We start from the raw sequence: 23,005 nt of genomic DNA, 5'->3' as shown, positions 1-23,005 counted from the left end.
GTTTAGCGACCAGCTGTTTAAGCACTCTCACCAGATGGCGCTTTGTGAACACCTGTCCGGAAGCAGGTCACCGGAAAAACGGTGTATCTCGAACAAAGAGCACGCATAAAAAGGGTTTACATCTCATATTTTAGAGGATTGAACATGAAAAAAGGATAAATAGGGAAGTTTTACGTATAAGCAAAATATGACAATAATAATAAATTATTAAATATATGTATTAGGTTGTTAAACTAAACTTTAAATAAATTATTCAAATTAAATATAATACCAAACTCCGCGTACCATGGTACCAAATAAAAGACATCACCCTGAAAAAGTTGTTCTAATAATGGAATTGTCATAAAAATAGGTGTTAATTTTATTGGTTGAAAGGGGGTACCTCAAATATGTTAATAAATTAATGCAAACGACATTTTAAGTTCAGAAATCGAACACAAAACTGTTTTTTCTCCAAATAAACATGCCTTTTTTTTTGGTCACATTTAGATTTTTCTCCATTTTAATATGGGGGGGGGGGGAGCGGGTAAGTAATTTAGGCCAATTAATTTTTATTGCACTTTTAGCGTATTTCGCCATATCTCGTGAACTTTTTTTTTTTTTCGAAATGAAGAACTTTTGCACACTATTATAAAATTCGTTTAACCAAAGATAATTCCAAGTAAAAAGCACTTTTTAACAATTATTTTATTATTTTTAATGATTTTATTAAATAACAGTCAAAAATTTTGAACTCTCAGAACACAAATTTTTACACCATTTTAAACTGTGTAATGTTTTTTAAGACAAAATACGAAAGAAATTGTTCGAATAATTCTTGAAAAATTAGAGACAGAAAATACGATTTTTTTTCCCTCAATTTTTTTCTCCCAATCAAAAACTATTCCACATTTTCGTTCAAATTTTGTATATTACCATTTTAAATTACATAGTTTAAAATGTTTAAAAATGTATATATCTTATGCTTACATCTTAAACAATTTCCGTCCACTATTAAAAAGAAAATTACAAATTATAATTACTTTAAAATTTGATTGAAATTTTTTTATTTTTTTTTACTTGAAATTGTTTTTGGATAGACGAATTTCATAAACGTGTGCAACAATTTTTCGATTTGATAAAAAAAAACTTTCCACGATCGTTCGAAATACGCAAAAAATGAAATTAGCATCGAAGGACCCAAATTTTCGACCGCTCTCCTAACTAAGCTACAGGAGCTGCAGTCTCACTAAGCTGTATTCCCGATTTTAGTTACCCCCAGAATTTTGTTAGACAAGAATTCGAATCGGTCACAAAATAAATAAATAAAGTATGTTTATAGAGAAAAAGTACCTTTGTGTCTGATTTCGTTAACCAAAATATCACCTGTACTATTTAATTTTATTTTATAATCGACGTTGAACGACCGACACAATTTTGGGTTTACAGCTACTTATGTTTAACTCCATAGCCTTGCAATTTTGAACCCAATATAGAAGACAAGGGAATTCCTGATTCAAATATAAGGAGAAATTTGCTGCGTGGAGGACATTTTGGTGGAACTAACTCGCGTTTGCGTTACATGGAGAGGAAAACCACGAAAACCTCCAAAGGTTAGCCTGACAGTAAGAAACGAAAATTATAACTCTAACCCATGATCCGTCTACCACTTAGGATAGCTTACGTCAGCACTGTGGTGTGTGTGCTAGCCGGGTGAGGAATTCGTATCGACCAGCCATCGCTGGGATTCGAACACAGATCACCCCATTGGAAGATGAATGCTCTATCCCCAGAGCCACACAGGCTCTGTTCTATTTAATAAGCAAATTTGAGGCCTTGAAGCATTTCGATATTGACGCTCAGTTCGCGAAAATCTGATGACTTGAGCGAAATTATCTGAAACCAGTCGCTCAATTTAGATTATTTCCCCCCTCCTTCTTCTTTCATCTCTTTTTTATAATTTTTTAGTTATTTGCTCTACTTATTTTTATTTATTTTTATTTTATTTTATTTCATTTTATTTATTTATTTATTAATTTTGCTTGCTGACTCTACTACCATTTTAATAAGGGTATTTTTCATCAAATTTGCTTAATTGGGCATGAAAGGATGATGGAAACATTAAATAAACAAGGGATTTACGATTAGAACCCCTACTCGCTGCTGCTCGGCAACGGCCTACCCCCGGAACTGTTTTCGCGCTTTTATTCGGCTCATTTTTTGATACGTGCTCTATTTTTCTAACCCTACAGGTACACCAGTGTCTTATTTAAGCAATATATTCTTACAGAATCGGAAATTGTGTGGCATTCTATCACTACTCTGATTGCAAAGTTATCCGTACGAAGTTTTTCAAAGTAATGCACACAAAGATTAAACTAAATATCGATATTTATATTTCATAAAAATACACTGAGTATTTATTTCGTATCTTTCGATACCAGAGGTTCCGCTTTATAGGAAAACTTTTTCTTGGGGTAACTAAATCCATGTCTCAGTGTACGATTTTTAATTGAATAAATTTGTTACCAAGTAATTTTGTTCTACCTCTGCATGAAAATAATTCAAACGTGTTTACAATATCAGGATTGCCAACAACTAAGCTTTTACCAATGCCAAAACAAAATAATAAGAAAAATCACCTGTGCCAGATGGTTCATCAGAAATGCAAATATTCACAAAGACCTCAAGATTCCGATCTTATAACAATATATTCATAAATTGGTTGCAGATTTCTTCTACAAGGCCAAAAAATGTAATGCAGCTAACTTTTACCAGATATTTAACTTTGAGAACTGCAAAAAAGATATAAAATACAGACCAATAGCCGCTCACTTTACATTCAATGCCTCATATCAAAATCATCAAAATGAATAAAAGCTTTAACGAATTTCTTATCACAGATCCACCTATAACATTCGCTTCAACAACTACAATATTGAAAGTTTTATCAAGCGTTTCCCCACTTTGACCATCAAAAGTGAAGTCACACATAGTTTAGAGCAAGCTGCTCTGTTTCATTTCCATTATTATTATTTATTCAAGCAAAGTGCTTGAAACTCCCTAACAGCAACCACATTGCCTGCTAACCTCAACGAAACCAAAAAAATAACAAATACTGCACGATGAATGGGATAGGGGCCGCTTCGCGGCCCAGGAGCCTAGATCCAAAAGCAAGACAAGACAACTAAGCTTTTGGCAAAATAGTTTGGAAAATAAGTTTAAATAGTTTGGAAAATAAATATAAACCATTTATGAAGCAAAGAATAATGCATTAAAACATAAACTTAGCTACCGCTAGAAGAAATTCTTCCAAAAAAGCGTAGTAAGTTGAAAGGCCTGCAATATGCCAATTTGATTCTCGTTTCTCGTGGAGAGCCTGTTAGCTACTTCAGATCCAAAATGAACATTAGGGCACCACATGCACCACAGAACAAAATACCGTGCCGTGGTGGCTCAGGCGTTCGCCTTCCAATGAAATAAATAGGGTTCGAATCATAGCGATGTCTGAGCGTTACGAATTTCGCACCAACCATAGTGTTCACGTGAAATATCCTCAGTGGTGGATAGATCAAGGGCTAGAGTCCCCTTTCCGTCAGGCTGACCATGGGAAGTTTTCGTGTTTTTCTTCTCTATGTGACTCAAATGCGGGTTAGATTCAACAAAAAGTCATCCACGAAGGTAAATTGTCTTCTGGATTGGGTTTAAAATTACATGGCTAAGGAGTTAAACATTTGTAGTCGTAAACCCGAAATTGGGTCGGCTGTTCATATTCCGTCTGTTATAAATTAAATTAAAGTACAGGACATCCACAACCTGTACGGCGTATCACTAATATACTAATGGAATGTATTTCCTGCGTGCGTTTATGTTAGCGGACGCAATTTTGAGGAGTTCCTGTGATGGGGGACTTAATGTTATTTAATTTCATTTCTTTGAATAAAATGCTTTTCTTCATTTTATCGGTTCCATTTCTGTCTGTCGTGTTTCCAATCATTTCATGACACAGTATGCTTCGTTCTCTAGCGCTTTACTACTCGCTTTTCAACCATGGATTACATCAGGGCTAAAGAGAATAGAAGGGCTAGTTCACTCCGCTCTTAGAGCTGAAGCTACGATTTTCCTCCTCATGACGTCACTGTGTCCACAGATCTCGGAGATTGCAAGCAAAGATATGATAACTTTGCATCTTTCTCTTAGTAAAAATAAGTTATATTTTTTCTGGTTATTAGCCTTCAAACTTTACGTAATTAACACATTATTTCCGTTCATAAACATAGTTAAAAAAAACTTTATTGGTTATTATATTAAAAAAAATACCATTTTAAACTTATAAAAATGTTTTGCTAGTTGGTGAAAATGACACGATAAATATTTTATTTTAAAAAGTTCAGTTTTAACTTTAACTATCAAGAAAAATGAAGGCATATATCGACACTTTTTTTTTTTCTACATATTCTTTTATAACGATAAGTTAAGTTAAATTTAGAATCCCAGATTTTAAAATATGTCGTTAATAGCAATTTGTTCTTACTTAATCATTAGGAAACATCGACCTTAAATACTAATTACTGAAACAAAATAATAATTTAGGTTCATAATGACATTAGAAATTTTGCAATTGTTTATTGACATTTAAATTTACGATGATATAATTTATAAATATTTAAATTGAAGAGAATATAATTTTTAAAAAAAATCATAAATATTTAGAATAACTACATTAAAAAATATGTTATGAAATTAGGAGAATTTCAACTATATACTATATATTTTATTTATACTTTTTATTTACATTTTAATTTTCTTTGACTTTATTCATTTTTTAATTATTTTCACCTGCCTTTCATTATGAAGTAACGAGGCGGTTTCTATTTAGATAATGAATTTTTATAAAAGTTCTTTACGGCAGAATAAACGTATTGCTGTTTTATATTAACTGTGTCATTTCGGAATTCATTTTTTACATAGTTGTTCATTTATTTTAGGGAACACGCGAAAAATTATACTTTTTCCTTTTGTTTTTGTATCAGAATTTTTGCAAGTTGCAATCGCGCAAACTGGCATTTCGATAATAGTTTTAAATTCTTGTAAATTCACTGCAAAAACTGAGGAAAGTCATTATAGAAACTAACAAATGTCTTAGAATATCTCGCAAAAAGAAATGATCCAATATTAGTTAGAGCTAGTAAGGCCAAACGCTCCGTTCTTGAAGTAAAAGTGCGAGCTTTGCGCCAAAGTGACGTCACTCGAGTGACGTCGGAGGATCGGCGCGGCGAGAGATACTTCAAAGGAGTGAACCAGCCCTTCTATTCTCTTTAGCCCTAGTTGAAGCTACGATTTCCCTCCTCATGACGTCACTGTGTCCACAGATCTCGGAGATCGCAAGCAAAGATATTATGATAACTTTGCATCTTTTTCTTTGTAAAAATAAGTTAGACTTTTTCTGGTTATTAGCTTTCAAACTTTACGTAATTGACTCATTATTTCCGTTCATAAACATAGTTCAAAAAACCCTCTTGGCCATTATATTAAAAAAAATACCATTTTAAACTTATAAAAATATTTTACTAGTTGGCAAAAATGACACTATAAATACTTTATTTTAAAAAGTTCAGTTTTAACTTTAATTATTAAGAAAAATTAAAGCATATATCGACACTTTTTTATCTACATATTCTTTTATAACAATAAGTTGAGTTGAATTTAGAATCTCTGATTTTAAAATATGCCATTAATTTGTTCATACTTAATCATTAGGAAACATCAACCTTAAACTGAACCCTTTACTGAAACAAAATAATAATTTAGGTTCATAATGACATTAGAAATTTTACAATTGTTTATAGATATTCAAATTTACGATGATATAATTTATAGATATTTAAATTTAAAAGAATATAATTTTTTTAAAAAAAATCATAAATATTTAGAATAACTACATTAAAAAATATGCTATGAAATTAGGAGAATTCCAACTATATACTATATATTTTATTTACACTTTCTATTTACATTTTAATTTTCTTTGACTTCATCCATTTTTTAATTTTTTTCACCTGCCTTTCTTTTTGAAGTAACGAGGCGGTTTCTATTTAAATAATGAATATTTATAAAATTTCGTAAGGACAGAATAAACGTATTGCTTTTTTATATTAACTGTGTCATTTCGGAATCCATTCTTTACATAGTTGTTCATTTACTTTAGGGAATTATATTTTTCCCTTTTGTTTCTCTATCAAAATTTTTTCAAGTTGCAATCGCTCAAACTGGCATTTCGATAATAGTTTTAAATTCTTGTAAATTCACTGCAATAACTGAGGAAAGTCATTATAGAAAATAACAAATGTCTTAGAATATCTCGCAAAAAGAAATGCTCCAATATTAGTTAGAACTAGTAAGGCCGAACGCTCCGTTCTTGAAGTAAAAGTGCGAGCTTTGCGCCAAAGTGACGTCACTAGAGAAAATCGGAAAATCTTTGCGGCGAGAGCTACTTCAAAGGAGTGAACCAGCCCTTCTATTCTCTTTAGCCCTGGGATTACATAGTGATTTGCGCTTGTATAATTGCCCTCTATCACCCCCTAACGTATGTATCATGAGTTTTGGAACACTCTGTACACAGATCGCTGTATAAAATAAAATTAATAGCATAAATAATTTAAGTAATTTTTTTCTTCTCAAAAGCCAGTTTAACATAGTATGGAATTTTTTCTCTCGCAGGTTTGGAACTTTTCAGCATATTCCACCCCTCTCTTTATGCTAGGGATGGGTAAGCAACAATTTTTGTTTAGGTATCAGCTACAAATTGACACTGATACATTTAAGTATCAGTTTCAAAAACCTGATACTTTTATAAATTAATCTTTTGATCCTAAATAAAAGTGGGGAAGAAAAATTATTAAATGAAATTTCGATTGCTTTTATTTGGTCTAAAAGTTTATGTCGAATTTATATGCTTATTATGAATTATAATTCAATTTAAATTGCTGACTTAAAAATAATATTGGTCATAAAATAAACAAAAAATGATTCTTCTGTAACTCTGCACGTTAAAAAGAAATTAAAAATAAATATTTATAAATTAATAAACTTAATACTTAAAATTTATTTTTTAACTTTTAGGAGTTTTCCTTCATTAGTTAACTTTATACTTTTTAAATGAATTGATACAAAATAAACTCGCTACTTTCATGATGTATTCATTTAAAGTACTGGATATTTTTAAGCAGTTAGGGTAAATATCAAATAAACTGATACAAACCCATATCTATTGTATGCGACTCTGTGGATAAATCTTGCATTTTGTTGGTACCAAATGAAAAATAAAAACCGGATTTTCTGATACCGTTTATAATTGAAATTTTCACAATGTGTTTGAATTGAATAACTAATAAGCAGTAAATACCCTATACACAGAATCCCGTCTCAAGGCAAAAAGAAAAATAAATTTCTGTGACAAGTTAGTTTCAATTAGTTCTATAATTAGTTTCTATAAAAAGTTACCAGTTTTCATAAATATGTAATAAAATTTTAAAAACTATAACCAGGACTGCTGCGATATGGCAAAACCTATAAGTATTAGCTAAGGTTTCTCAAACCGAACAATGTTTAAATTTTAAGTTCCACTTGAACATTACAAAAACAGTCCCCAATTTCTGTCCCCCATCCTAATTTATTTTTTGAGGTAACTTAAATATAACTTAAAACAAACTAAATTTTTATTTTCTCTATTTTGATACCTCTTAAAAAAAGAAAAAAAAGCGTATGACGTTTAACATTGCTGTGTAGACAAACAGGGCATTGTTTCTAATACATTTTTTATCCTAAATCCATTATCAATATTTAGTTGGAGGAACTAATAATTTCAAAATTGAGTATTTTATAAAGAGCAAAAAGTTATAAGTCAAAAATCATAATTTGTATACCCTCAAAACTTTTAGACCTGAAAACTTGATTTTTTTCCCCATTCAATCCAGCGTAAAAAAAGAAAAAAAAATTATTAGAAATAATACCTCACTTGTCCAAAAAGTAATGCAAAATTTTTCACACTTTTGGCTCTCTCTGCCCCTTAGTAACTTCAAGATGGCGTCTAAGGCTTAACTCGGAGTAGGAAAATCACCAGGTTTCCGTAATGAACTTAAATCACAAATTTCAAAATTACTTTTTACAGTTTGCCACCTATTAAACCACCTGGAACTTTTTCTTCACAAAGTAGCTAAAAAACAGTCAGAAGTAATTAAATTTACATTGAATTTTGCGTTTCTGTTAACCACTTATCAATATTAAGTTGAATTATAATATTCCATTTAGATTATGAAAACAATGTTTATGAGAAAAATAGTAAAAAGCTGTTTTAATGAATTTGTGGCTAAATTGACAATATAGACTTTTGAGACTATAAATTTGAACTAAAATAAACATTCTAAATTTATAAAATTATAAAAAAGCTTGCTACCAGCTTTTACTTTCTTAAAGTTCCTCAAAGCAGGAATATATAAATGATTAACCCATTGCGAACTACTGTTGTAAGGACGCAACTTTTGTAATGATGTTAAAAAGTACCTTTTTGAAGAAAAATGATAGGTTATTTATGCTTAGATATTTTTTAGTATTAGCTTCCTCTTTAGTTTCAAAGTATCGAGGCAAAGCAATTTCAAATCAAATCATATTTGAAACTTTTTTTACGACTTTTCTATTTGTGCCTATCTTACTTTAAAAAGGGTGGTTCTTTTTTCTTAAAGAAAAAAATGTGATTGCACCAAGAGATTACATTTCTGGAATTCAATTTTAGAAACATGATAGTTTTGTTCATCATGATTTATATACAGAGCATAAATAGTATGTATATTTAGGTAATTGTGTGTAACTAAAAGTGATAGTTAAGTATAGATATATGTACACCACTTTCTGTGATCGGACTTGACTGAGTTACATGTTTGTCTACAATTCGGCATCTTATTATATTAAAAGCTTCTATCAAGAAAAAGTAAAAGTTGACAGGTATGTCAATTTAAAAAGGAATATTTTTGTTATTAATATTGGTAAGTATTACTCATACCTTGTTTCTTCAAAATATACTTCAAGAATAAATTAAGCTTCAGTTTTTTTTTTTTTTTTTTTTTTTTTTGAAAAGTGAAAGTTTATGGGGGGAGGGACATCCCTAAATTGGTTTATTGGTTAAGAAAAAAATAAATTCTCTCAGTTTCAGCTGAGAAGACTGATAGAAATTTTTCAGGACTTTAAGGTTGCCATATAATCATAAAAATTGACAAAAATTTATCTTTTTTTAACTACAAAAAGGTTGTTAATTTTTAATTACAAATTTTTTAAACTATGTAAAAATTATTAATTTTTCAAATAAATTGCATACAAAATTTGATTTAAGTTTTAAGAAAACATGAAAATTCTAAGCACGCAATAATTGTTTTATGTAACAATTCAATTTTTTTTATTATTAACAAATTAGTTAATAAAAATAATGTATTTCACGTGGATACCTCATAGAAACAAAGGCTCAAAAATTTCAGTGATCATAATTACTTTTAAGTATTGATATGAGGATTGCTGACTCAGAAAACTTACGCTTATCACTTTCACGGTTAAAAAACTTTTCGATTAAACAATTCAAAATTTTGTATATTTCTTGAGTAATGTTTAGGGAACATTCCTATGACATTCTGATCAATTTAGAACATTCCAATCTATTTAGCGAAAGCGTTTAGCAGAAGTATTATTATTACAATTATTTCGTATTCATCTTGGGTACCGCTTGACAGCAAAGAGGGTGTGTGTGGTTACCTTGAATATTTAGAACCTATTTTTTATAAAGGAAATTAAAGCGCTCTCTTTTCATTGGTATGTAGATTGCTAATCTCTAATCTACATACCAATATAATATATCTCAGTAAATACAAATTAACATAACTAGTTATGTTAAGTTTAGCCAAACTTATTTTTAATTAATAAGCAGACGGAAAACTTTTTCATAATTACTAAATACTTACACTTACAAAATACTTACAGTATGAAGAGTAAATATTTTTCATATTTGCAAAATTATTTTTTTTTTTCATTTAGTATATAGTTTAAGTGATACATGGAAGTTCTTTTATACTTATGATACGACTTTTTTTAGAAGTTTAATTTCCAGACTGATAAATGGAACAAGTTACATTGTTACAAGTATATTTGTACTTGATAGATAATGAAGATAGTATCGTAATACTATGGTCAGTAATATACTATCGAGAAGTAAATATTACAAGTACAATAACAATAAAAGATGTGTTGTAGAAACAAAAAGAAATTTGAAACGCCACTAAAGTTTTAGTACGACTGCAGTTGTTAGCGCCATCTATACTTTATAAGGTTGCCTATTCATACATCTTTTGCTAGGAAAAAGGCTTTTAAGCAAATTTTACATCAAACAAAAATAAGCAGCCGCAACTGTTCGTTTCTAATCAAAAAAATAAACAAATGTTTATATATGTAATGTATTGTATTGAAAGTCAGCAAAATGAAATTCTGTTTTAAAAACCACAGAAATTCTTAACTCTGAATTGAATTTTAAGTGATTTGCCTCTTAAAATGAAATTACAATGAGAGTAAATAGCAAACAGTATGAACATTTATATGCGAGCAGCATAGTAGTCTGCTTAGTTTTTTATAAATTATTATAAAATAATGACTTAATTAATTATCCTATCATATAAAAATTCAAATATGAACAACAAATATTTTGTTAGTAATTAAAAAGAGCTGATTTGAAGTGGTCTTCAGTACAATATGGATTCAAAAGTGTAAGTATTTTATAATTAATAATAAATTTTTTTACAGAGTTTTCATATTGTTTGCAGTGAAATTGTGGTGTTATATGAGTTGCAATATTTATTAATTTTGATAAAAATTGATTCCGAAGCTACTTCGACGCTTTGGTTGAATACATGTAATTATTATTTGTTAATTTAGCGTATTTTTTTATTAGCTTGTAGAATTTCTACTCTAATAATCATTTCTGAAAATATTTTTTCTAAGATAATTTAATTTTAATTGGAAAATAGAATCAATTATAACCATTATTGTTCCATTATATTGATTTCCATCTCAAAGTTACTGGTTGTATGTCACAGCCATTTTTAATTGGTTTGTAACTCAATTTTCAAATTTCTAAGCAGCAAAAACACACTAATTATAAAATGGGATTATGTACAATACCTGTTCATTTTTCCTACCTCATTAATAATTTTATTGAAAAAATCTAAACTCTAGTTTTATTTTAGATTTTAGCTATTAAAGCATATTATAGAAGGTAGAATTATAAGTGTTAAATTTTAATAAATAGCCTATTAGCAATGCAAAATAGATTCAATAGTATAAATCTCTCATTATTAGAAGCAATTTTTTTTATTATTTTTTATTTTTGAGTTTCTATGTTGTTTGCAGTCAAATTGTGGCATTGTATCAGCTAAAATATTTTTATTAGTTTTCATAATAATTGATTCCTAAACTACTTTGACACGTTTGTTTAATTAATATAATTGTTGTTAATTTGCCTAATTTCTTATTAGCTTGTAAAAATTCTGCATTAGTAAGCACTTCTGATAGTAATTATTCAAAAATAATGTTAATTTTTTTTAACCATTATTGTTCCATTTTATTTTGTAATTTTTTTATTAATTTCCCTCTCAAAGTCACTGGTTGTATTACCCACCTTTTTCTTATTGATCTGTTGGTCATTTTTAATTTTTTAAGCAGCAAACATTTACTAATTAAAAAAAAGAATTGTGTACAATACTTGTTAAATTTTTCAGTTGCACTAATAATTTTATTAAAGGGAAAAAAAAACTAAGTTTATTTATATGTTTATATTAGATTTTAACTATTAAAGTGTGTTTTAGAAATAAGAATTATAATTATTAAATTTCAATGAATAGCTCATTAGTGTTAAATCAAATCTGCATAATAAGAGTTAAAATTCTTCCTATATGTAAAGCTATAGCCTATATAGTTTTATATAATCTTAAAAATCCGTATGAATAATAAAGAAATATTTTAGTTTTTAAGAAAACTGAATAAGGTATTTAGAAGATAATAAAAATGTATCTATTGTAAACCTAATTTAAGATTTTAAGAAATATAAAAAATTGAATACATAAAAACTGAATTGATGCTAGCATTCCAATAGATATTGACTTGAAATCAATAACTAATGACTTAAAAAATTCTTTTAATTAGTAAGAAAGGGAGAAAATTACAAATTTTAGAGGAATATATCCTACATACTTATTATTATTAAGTACTGCTAAAACTAAAAATTAAAAAAAAAAAAGATTGTAATATTGTTAATGATATTATTTTTTATTTATTTACCTTAATGTGTTCTTTATTCAAAATTGTTTGACTGTTTGCATTTTTACTACTGTTCCAATAAATAGTGATATTGACTTAAAATCAACAGCTAATGACTTAGAAAATTCTTTTAATGATTAAAACAAGTTGAAAAAAAAAACAATTTAAAAAATTTTAGGGAAGTATATACTATTTACTTTTATTGTTTTTAAGTATTGTTAAAGCTAAAAGTTTAAAATATAAATACGCAATGTTGTTGACGATAATTTTTATTTATTTATATATATGTTAATGTGCTCTTTATTGAAAACTGTTAAACTGTTTACACATTCTTATCAAAATTTAATTTATTTATTCTCTATTTAACTCTTACTATGCACATTATTTGAATATTTTCATTTCATTTGTAGAAATCCAACACTTCAGCATTCCTTCAACTCTTGCAAGAAATTTCGAATTACTTTTCAAAGGAAATATGATTATGAGTGGCAAAAGTTGGATTTACAGGTAAATATAGTTACTATAAAGCTTAAGATTTATTTTTGTTATTTAAAGTTTTGTATTTTCCCTGAAATTTTTATCTATTAAAAAAAGTTAGATAATATTAAGTGAACATGAGTTTCATGAATAAAGGAAACGAAACAAAAGGGATTTATATACACATAAAGCTTTTTTTTTAAATTTTTTTTCTTTTTTTGCTGCATAATGTGAGAAATGCTAACAGAAATGTCAAAAACTCAGCAATTTCATCAATTAAAATGCCATATTTATCTTTATTCTTTCCATTTTGTGTGAATTTCTTAAGATTTTTCTACAAATTTAATTAAGAAAAGTTTTTTTATGACTATTAATTGAGAATTTTTTTATTAGTAAAAATTAATTTTCTTTTGTTTGAATATTGTAAATTAAATATTTTTTCATAGTTATGAATCTATAATAATAATAATTTCATTATTGCTATTGTTTCTTGATAGTAATGTTATTTACAGGATAGTTATGATTATTAGTGATTTGACTTAATGTCTTTGTAATTTTGAAAATTATAATGCCAAAATAATTTGTTTTTCATCAATACTCTTGCATAAATATCTTAGTTGTTTTGAATTTATATAGAAAAGTCGCAACTGCTTCTGTAAATATGCCAAGAATTATGAAAATACAAAAAATCTGGTTTAAACCAGACGTGCCAACTCTCCCGCATTTTGCGGGAGTCTCCCGAATTTTGAGTTATTCTCCCGCCCTCCGGAATTGATTTGAAAAACTCCCGAATTTTACTGCGATCGACGGCCAAACTCAAAATTACCTAATTTTTCCGCGAAAGTAAGTTTTTCTTTCAGCTTGAATTCCATCCCCTCTTATCAAACTACCATCTGCCTGAAGCGTAGCTGAACATGCTTTATTTTCCCCCCTCTTCAACGTTACCTCTTAACACTCCTATTTCACCCGCCCCCTTACACTGGGGGCGGGTGAAATCTTCCTCTTCTTTCGTGTGGAGTTGAATGCAATGACGTCACATGTCGTTATCGAGTGACGTCCGTTCAGGAGTGGGGAAACTCGTACTCTCGATAGTTGGAATTGATATTGTATCTTGCTGTTTTTATAGTTTTTAATGCGTATTTTTCCACGGTTGGCAACAAGCTCGTAAACTAGCAACGTGATATCAATTATTCGTTTAGTCTTCATATATTTAAAAAAAAAAAAAAATTTTTTTTTTCAAGGATGTCTTAAGTCGAAACGGAAGTATGGATCAATTTCAACAAATCATGTACCAATGACTTTAGCAAGACTTAATAGCGGAGAGCTAAGTCTGCAACTCTTTTTTTCATGCATACAGTAGAGAACCATTTATCTGGTATCCAGATAATCCGGAAAAAAAATTTGCTCGGTTCTCCCGCCATTTTGAACTAAAACAATATGAAAAAAAAAGCGGAAACTGGACTAATCCTTGAAGTTGAGTAGAGGAAAATGTGAGGAAGGGAAGAATTTTTTTCCCCGTTTACCCAGAGAAACGTCATTTCTTCCGCGACCTTGAAGATTTTAGATCTTTATTCTCTTTTAGGTCGTTAAACTCAAAGGAGTGGCATGATGATTTCGTTTGCTGTTTGATTTACGAGGGGGTGGGGAAAATGCATTGCACATGCATATCAGTGAACAGAAGATGAAAGAGAAAAATATATTTATCTATTTGACATCGATTAATGAAAATAAAATGTTTTTCTTTTGAAGTGCGGTATCATTCGCAAGTTTTTCTTGATGTGGAATCACACCTACTTTAATTAAAAATTGCGTTTTTATAAAAATAAAAAAAAGGAGTTTATTAATTTAAGCATACAATTATTTTATGAAGCAGATTGCAGTTTCGTTTTTCTGATTCCACTTTCTTTTTTTTCTTTTTCATGATAAATTTTGCACTCAATAAAATTATTTGTATTACCAAATTTTTTCATTAGTTTTTTTTTTTTTTTTTTTAAAGTCCGTTGATCTTGCCTTGTTCTAGGTTTTAATATTTATGCTAGTGCCGTTTTTTAACTATCGTTTCGGTTCGATAATTTTCAAGTGTTTTTATTTAAATTAATAGGTTTTCCTTTTATTTTCGCCCCCCCATGAAATATATTGCGTTATTTAATCATTGATTTTGTTTATTAGTTGATTTAAGAATCGTAATTATTTTTTAAACTTGTTTTTCTTGTCTAAACTTGCAAATTTTTTTATTCTTTTAAATTTTATTTTACTACAATTTTTTTCCTTTTTAGATTTAGGAGTGCTTTTCTTTTTTCTCTTACTTTAAAATGTGTTTAAATATTTTCCTTGTAATTTGGGTTTGATAAAACATCGATTAACGACACTTTTTTGTCGATCCAGGAAACCGGGAAATTAAGACATCCGGGATAGCGATGGTCCCGAGCATCCCGGATAATTGGTTCTTTATTGTACAGACATTAGTATTTTTATACATTAGTATTGAATTGGTTTTTTAAAATAAAATAGTTATTCAATTTGTTTATTTTTTAGAAGTTTTTGTGCATTTTTATTACAGTGTCAAGGGTTTTTGAATAATGTTTTATTAAGGAAATGGTATTTATTTAAAGAGTATCTACCTAATATAGTTTTGTGTTGCTAAATCTGTGTTTAATTATTTTATTTCCATTTAATATTTTTAAACAATTATTGCTCTATTAGTGTGTAAAATTTCTTGCATTCTTATATTTAATAAATTTTTTACTTAAAATTCCTTAGAAGTGCTAAATGTTGCATACCATGCACCTTTTTTTACCCCTCCTGAAATCTCCTGAATTCTTGTTAGGGAAACTCCTGAATGTTAATTTTGCTAGGTTGGCACGTCTGTTTAAACCAAAGAAATCCAAAAATGCAGTAAACTTTTTAAAGCGGTTTTTATGACTCTTGATATTATGCATTTAATATCTTTCATTCTATCTGTTTATGTCTTGCATGTATGTGTTTAAACTGTTAAATTTTTTAGTGGATGCTTAATTGAGTGCAATAAAGATTAACTTTCTTTAATTGGACTTCTGTTATAATTGTGAAAATTTAGTAGTGCATATCGTTGAAATTATTTCTCTAAAAGACAAACGAGCAGAATAAAATGTTTTAATATATTCAATCTAATTGAATATTTATGGTGTATGGTTGTTTAATAAATAGTTGTTTAATAAAAGAAATGCACCAACTATTTTGTGAAATAACAGTTGAAAATTATTAATTTAAAAAACTTATTTTTCACTAAGGCACAAATTGACACAAGTTAGCTCTAATTGAAATTTTTATTCTTTTATTGTAACAACTCTAATGATTATGTTTGTAGAAATTTATCTTGGTTGTAAATTTTAGGAAGCACTGTTTAACTTCGAAAAATTGGAGGAATCATTCAACAAGCTCCTTGAAAATGAGGAAATAACTTTCCACCCAAAAAGTATGACACAACTTTTTCTGTTATTACATTTTATCATTCTTTATTCTTTATTAATTTTTGTCTATCTTTTTTCTTTAATTATTTTTAATTGTAAAGATCTCTAAACTGCTTTTATTTCATGCTTTCTTTGTTATATATTTTTTTCTGCTTTTAATGAATCATTTCATCCATATTATGTGCCACTGTTATTTTTGTAAATTTCTTTATCTGGTGCATTTATTTCAAAAATTACTATTTTAAGTAGTGAAGATATTTTCGTGTGCGGTACATATAGCTTTAAATATATTCTCCTCCTATGGATTTGTTCTTAAATATTCTAAATATCACTTTCTTAAAAAAAAAAAAAATTATTAATATACGTTTTTCTTGGTTTTAATCATAAAACAAGTATGTAAATTTATTTTCTAATGATTCTTTTTAGCCAATTCCCACCGGACGGCTTCAGAATTGTGTAACTATCCATATGACAGAGAATGCAGATGTATGTTTTGCCTACAAAGTGATAGAGTTTCTGCTGAAATAAAAGATCCAAATATTGAAGATTATGATTCTTCAAGTTTTATAAACTCTTGGACCTGGGACTCAGAAATAAGTAAATACTCCATTTCTCTTCAATGGATTTTGTTTTCATACTTTGAAGTAATACTTTTCTGTGATACTTTTGATTTTTATTTAAAAATGAGGGAGTTCACTGTGATAAAAATTAAATCACTTACAAATGAATACTTTGTGTCTCGTAAACCATATAAAAATATAAATTTCTTTACATCTTTAAAGAGAATTTTTAAGATGTTCTCTTGGAAATAAGTAGTTTTAAAACCACATGGATAGTTTTTTAGAATTTTTTCAAGAAGAAAGAGATCCATCTATTAATATTACATATAAACTCTATATGTGTTATTAGTTCATAGATCTCTTTCATTGATTGTATACTATAATTTTATATATTAGTTTATAATTTTTCATAAATGTTGATCTCAGATTAAAATTGACAAACTTGCTTTATTTAAATAAACTTCAGTTTTTTCAAGTACTAATTGAAGAGAGAACATTATTTTTGAATTATAATTATCTATTTGATATTTCATTCACACCTTGAAACATATTTTGTTTTACAACAAAGATAGTTGTTATTTTTTGATTAAAGGAATCAATCAGTTTCAGCGTTTTTGTGCTTCTCAATTTTTGAAATTGTTCTCCTTACTTATCTGGTTTTGCTGAAAGAATAAGTGTCTTTCAACTAATGGATTAAAAAAAGGATTAGTACCTAGTTTCGTTTTAAAAATTACAATAATTATTATTTTTTCTAAAAACTATTCAAATAATGAATTATATTTAAAAATAAATAATTCAAAGTTTCAAAAAGAGTTTAGTTCAGAAATAAATTTGTTTGCATATACCTTTTCAATCATTCCTTTGTTATTTTACAATGAAATTTAAATAGCTAGATTAATATTTATTTTAGGTTTCCATTAAAAATTCGAAATCATAATTTTTTAGCAGCCAATATCACCTTACTAATTAATTAAATTAACAATTAATTAAACTAATTTTGTTTTAATTAACAAAATGCTTTATTTTGATTCTTTTCTTAACTAGTTTCCATTTTTGAAACAAATTGTTTGGAACTATAATTTTACTACAGTCTACCATTTTAAATATAGATTATCTTAAGAATTAATTGCATAATAGGAAATATCATTGTAAAGTAATCACATGATATTTCATTATCATGCACTTTATAATCATTAGGTATTTATTTTTTTAATATTTCATTTTTAAAATTTTGGATCAATTTTAATGCTTTATTTTATTCATATTTTTGGCTAATATTTTACTTCATATTAATCATACCTGTTTTTTGTATTTAGCTTCTGTACAAATTAAAGACTGCTTAAAGATTATTCAGAACGAACAAAGATTGCTAATATCAGATGCAGTTTGTTCTACACTTTTCTCTTCTTTGCTTCGAAGTCGCTTACTTATTCTTCATCGATACTTTTCTGCATATCCTCAGGGAGCTTTGATACCTCACGATTATGTTAACAATAAAGCAAAGTCATGTGAAGAATCTGATTGGTACATTTTTTTTATTGTTTAAATTAATAAAGAAAACAATGTTAATGAAATATTTATTAAATTACGAAATTATTTTTTATTTCTCAGATGCTTTCTGTATTAAATATATATTAATCAAATCAATTAAAATTTACTGAGTTCTTAAAAATAATTACTAAGAATACTGAAATAGTTGCAAAGTATTATAACATCCAAAAAAAGAAAAAAAATTATTGTAGAGTTTAATTGCTCCTATTTGTAATTTTATGTTATGCCTTTTTTGCATTTTTTTACATGTAAATGTAGATTTTGTACTTATATTTATAATTTTCTCTTTTTCTACCATTTACCAACTGCACAGATCAAATTACCAGTACTCATTTGTTGCTAAATACTTTTAAACAGACTCATTAGAAATTTATTATTTTTTATTTTAAGTTATAATCTTAAATTATTTCTTAATCTTTGCAAATGCATAGATATATACGCACATATACAGTGAAACCTCCAGAAAGGACCATCTCTGTGTAGTGATTTCCTCTATTTATGACCACTTTTGGGATGCACGGAAATTTTTCCATAGACTTTGTTTAAGAAAACCTTTAGTAGAGATCATCAAAACCTACCAGTCAAGCTTCCACAAAAATGTGTAACGGTCAAGTATGGAAACACAAAAAAATATCAAAGCAAAAAATATTAACAGATAAGTAGATTCGAATGTATTTAAAATATTTGTCAGTAGCTCTTATTTAGAGAGCCTTTTTTGACGATCTCTAAAAGACAGCGATATTTTTATGTTGCAGTCAGAATGCACTAAAGACGATGCAATCAATGATTAATCTTTAGAGTTGAAAGTTAAATTAGAAAAAAAACTATGCTTTTAAGCAAATAAACCTCTTCTCATTTTTTAAAACTAACTAATTTTTATAATGTAAAATTAAATGCAAACTTAAACAAAAATGTAATTGTTTATTTATTTGAAATAGTTCTATCATTCTTAATTAGTAAATTTGTTTTTACACAGAGTCGGGGATTATTTTTATTGACGCTAAGTTTTATTAATGAATCCGGTTTTCATGAAGCAACACAAGTGGCACTTCTGCACCAAGAAAATGACACTGAGTAAAGTTAAAATCTCTTGCGAAAAATCTTGTACCTCCGATAACATTTTAAAGTCACTGGAGGTAACCTTAAAGAACTACCAACGTCCAGTAACTGCCATTTTACAGTGTAACAGAGAGGCATCTTTCCCGAGAAGTTTCACTGTATATATGCATATTTTCCATTAATTCAAAAATCACACTCAAGACAAATAAAATGAAATAGGTCATTGAATTGAAAATAAAATAATAATTAAAACGCATTTTTTAATTATTGCTTTTATTTTCAATTTTTATATTTTATTATGCACTAGAATGTTATTTCTAATGTTTCAATTTGCATATTTAAACAAAGCAGAAAAGTTAAAAAGAAAGAAATTTTTTCTTACTAGTACAACTGATGAACAACCTCTGACAACTCTTGCAAAAATAGGATGCAATATTGCAATGAGCTTTGCATTTACTTCTTTAAGACGGGCATGGAGGTCTGGAGAAGATGCTGACCTTTGCAGTGAGCTTTTATGTGAGACTTTAAATGCTTTAAAAGTTCTTCCAGAAGGTTCATTTTTCGATTGCACTTCAATATCACCCATATGGCTTGAAACAATTGAACGTGCATCCATATTTCTGCGGAATGTTGTTCTTGAGTAAGTAAATACTGAATATTTTTTTAGTACTGTATAGCTGTAATTGCTATTTATGGTTGTTCAATACTTTACAAAAATGAGCTGGAAACTCTATGAAGATGCCTTACTTTTTATATATTTTTTTTATTTACTTAAATTAAATTAATGTTTGTGTGACTGATATTAACGTTATGTGAATCTGCGCAACTGTTCAACACTTGGAAGGAAAAACATTTGGAACTTGCACCAAGACAAACGGGCAACAATAGACATAGAATAGTTTGCATAGCAACAATTTCTGTAAGCTATTGTAGTTGCGTTATTAATGCCATAACCTTTATGAACTTCACATAGTTTCTATTTATTGTTTATCAATCTATAATTTTTGAATTATAAATTCTTTTAAAAATCTGATCAAAGCTAATAATAACAGGGTTTTGTGAATTCTTTTTTACATTAAATCAACAATTTATTAAAGATTTTCTCGTTAAGTTTGGGATCACCTTATTTCAAGGTTCAAAATTAAGGAATTTGCATGAACTTTATTTTGTTACAGTATTCATGTTATATAATGAGTTGATTAGGTGTAATAAGTATAATTTGACATTCGGATGCTAGTTTTTGTAAATCTCAATTTTTCATGCAACCTTCTTTGTGTTAAAAATACCATAAATTAATAAAAATAATTTTAATAAATGTTTAAAACTTTTCATTTCTAATAGTTTTATTTAAATAAAATCTTTTGTAGAACTAGTCAATTTTATTCTATGTTGGTTATTGTACAGTCCGCAAAAAAAAAAGATATCACCCTGAATAACTTTTGTTCTAATGATCGGATTTTCACGATCTAAGTGTCAATCTTAATGGTTCCCGGGGGTGACCTCAAATATGCTAATTAATTAGTGCTAACTATTAATTAAGTTACGAAATCAGACACAAAAACGTACTTTCTCTGAATAAACATGTATTTTTTTTTACATATTTGGAATCCTGACCCTTAAAATAGGGGGGGTAGACAAAATTTCGAAAAAAATGGGTTGTAAATTAGGTCGCAATAGGGATTTATATATCTGGCGATGGTTTAAAAATATGCCAAATTACCTCGCCATAGAAGGGGAAATAATTTATAACAACCATAAAGAAACTGAATGAATGACAAGATGGGAAAAGATAGTGCTTCTCGTTGCTAAGCAACCAAAAGAATTTTTCACGTTGCTTTCTGGGCTTTTTTTTTTTTTTTTTTTTAATCTCCTTTAAAAAGGAAATTTAAATAAATTAATAAATTATTTTTGATTCTCCAAGATTATAGAATCTTCGAATTTTTATCTGACATTATTTATTTTTGTAAAGCTGTTTTAATGTAATTTGTATGACAGTTTTGAATTAAAACCAAATTTTCATAAGTTATCATAAATTTATGAAGAGTTGTAGGGTTAAATGCTTTTGCCCCGCACTTCGAGTTTCTTAGGAAAGGAAAAAAAAAGTGATCAAGCAAAGGTGGACCTGAAAAAAGATAGCTATTCTGATGCATAATCGCAAAATTTTATAGAAATCACGGTATTTATTTTCGATAAAATTGTAAAACTTAATAAATGTTATAAGGCATTTTAAAAGCATTTTGATATACATATATATATATATATATATATATATATATATCATAATAAATAAAAACAAAAAAAACACGAAGAAAATTACGAAAAATAATAAGTTTTATTTATTGCGCATAAGCTGCAAGTAAATAGAACTCATAAAATAAGTAAATAAGTTCAAAATGTAGAAAAAACTTGGGAAAAATTACGGAACAATAAAAAAGGGGGGAAGAAAAATAATAATAAAAAATAAAACAGCAAGAAACCGGAAAAAAAATTCTAAAAATATCCGGAAAATAAAAGATATAATCTTTTCATCAGCTTACACGATTATATCAGCAAAAAAATAGTACTTTCTATTATTGTATCAATATAGCCAAAGTAAAATATATCAATGCAATAGTTTGAGAAGCACTCAAAAAAATTTTACAAAAAAATTACAAACATAATTGAACACAATAAGTAAAAATATCAAGCGAAATCAGAAAATTAAGTATAAAGAAGAAACAGAATAAAACATGAAACGAAATCTATAAAGCGAGCTGCGAATTCAAATGAACTTATTACATGAACGTGAAATTTTCAAAGAATTATTTAAAATATTTTCGAAAAAGATTGCCACATTACAAAATATGAAACCAAAAGCGGAAATTGAGCTAAGAGCTTAAATAGAGGGGTTTTGTATTAAAGTGCGTTCTTACTGCAGTGTTTTGGTTATACCTATTTTATATAATGTGATTATAATGCTTTTTGAATTTATTATTCTGTTTTTATCGGAGAAAATAGTAACTTCGTTAAATCATCAAAATTCTTGGAATTAGACATGAAAAGTTATGAATTTGAAAATCTAAAATGTAACAGATACCCTGTATTAAGGAAAATAAAATATTTCATTTGAAATCTATTTTTTTATTCAACATTATTTCATTTTATGCTTTACAGAATATTAAAACGGTGCGGAGATCAAGGAGGTATGTAAATAGGAAAATATATTAAAATCCATATCTTAAGTTCAGAACCTTTTTTCATGGCACTTGTTAACCAAAATGCTGTAATGATATTGTCAGCATTTCAATTAAAAGAACTAATTCGTTCTGTTTAAAACTATCTCTATCACACGACTTTTTTTTTCCGAATGTCGCATACCTCCCTTAACTATATCCGTACTTCTTCAACTACGATTAAAATAAAACTTTATTTTAAGGAGCAAGTCAAGAATTTGTACTTCTTAATATTTGCAAATGATATTAAGTAAACTTAGTTTGCAGTAAAAAGAGTTGATGTTATTTACACACTCCTTTCGTTAGTTCTTTAAAAAACATGATTAAACGAAAATTAGGTTTATAATACCCTTAATTAAACAAGAGTAAC

At 27.8% G+C, this 23,005-nt stretch overlaps 1 protein-coding gene across 1 annotated transcript in view; it reads left to right on the top strand.

Annotated features, from left to right (window-relative positions):
* The first annotated feature begins 10,429 nt into the window (after nucleotides 1–10,429).
* HERC2 (E3 ubiquitin-protein ligase HERC2) overlaps nucleotides 10,430–23,005 on the top strand; it is a 144,796-nt gene continuing 132,220 nt past the window's right edge. Inside the window, exons 1-6 of the mRNA XM_087158997.1 lie at nucleotides 10,430–10,778; nucleotides 12,738–12,834; nucleotides 16,177–16,258; nucleotides 16,680–16,850; nucleotides 18,130–18,337; nucleotides 19,809–20,063. Coding sequence (XP_087015123.1) covers nucleotides 10,765–10,778; nucleotides 12,738–12,834; nucleotides 16,177–16,258; nucleotides 16,680–16,850; nucleotides 18,130–18,337; nucleotides 19,809–20,063 — 827 coding nt within the window. The 5' untranslated portion in view covers nucleotides 10,430–10,764. The remainder of the gene's footprint in view (nucleotides 10,779–12,737; nucleotides 12,835–16,176; nucleotides 16,259–16,679; nucleotides 16,851–18,129; nucleotides 18,338–19,808; nucleotides 20,064–23,005) is intronic.

The sequence above is a fragment of the Parasteatoda tepidariorum genome, chromosome 3 (assembly GCF_982258835.1).
Source record: "Parasteatoda tepidariorum strain Cologne lab strain chromosome 3, Ptep-v5.0, whole genome shotgun sequence".
Lineage (NCBI taxonomy): Eukaryota > Metazoa > Arthropoda > Arachnida > Araneae > Theridiidae > Parasteatoda > Parasteatoda tepidariorum.
The sequence above is the reverse complement of the archived record's forward strand: the minus strand, read 5'-3'. Positions and strand labels throughout refer to the sequence as shown.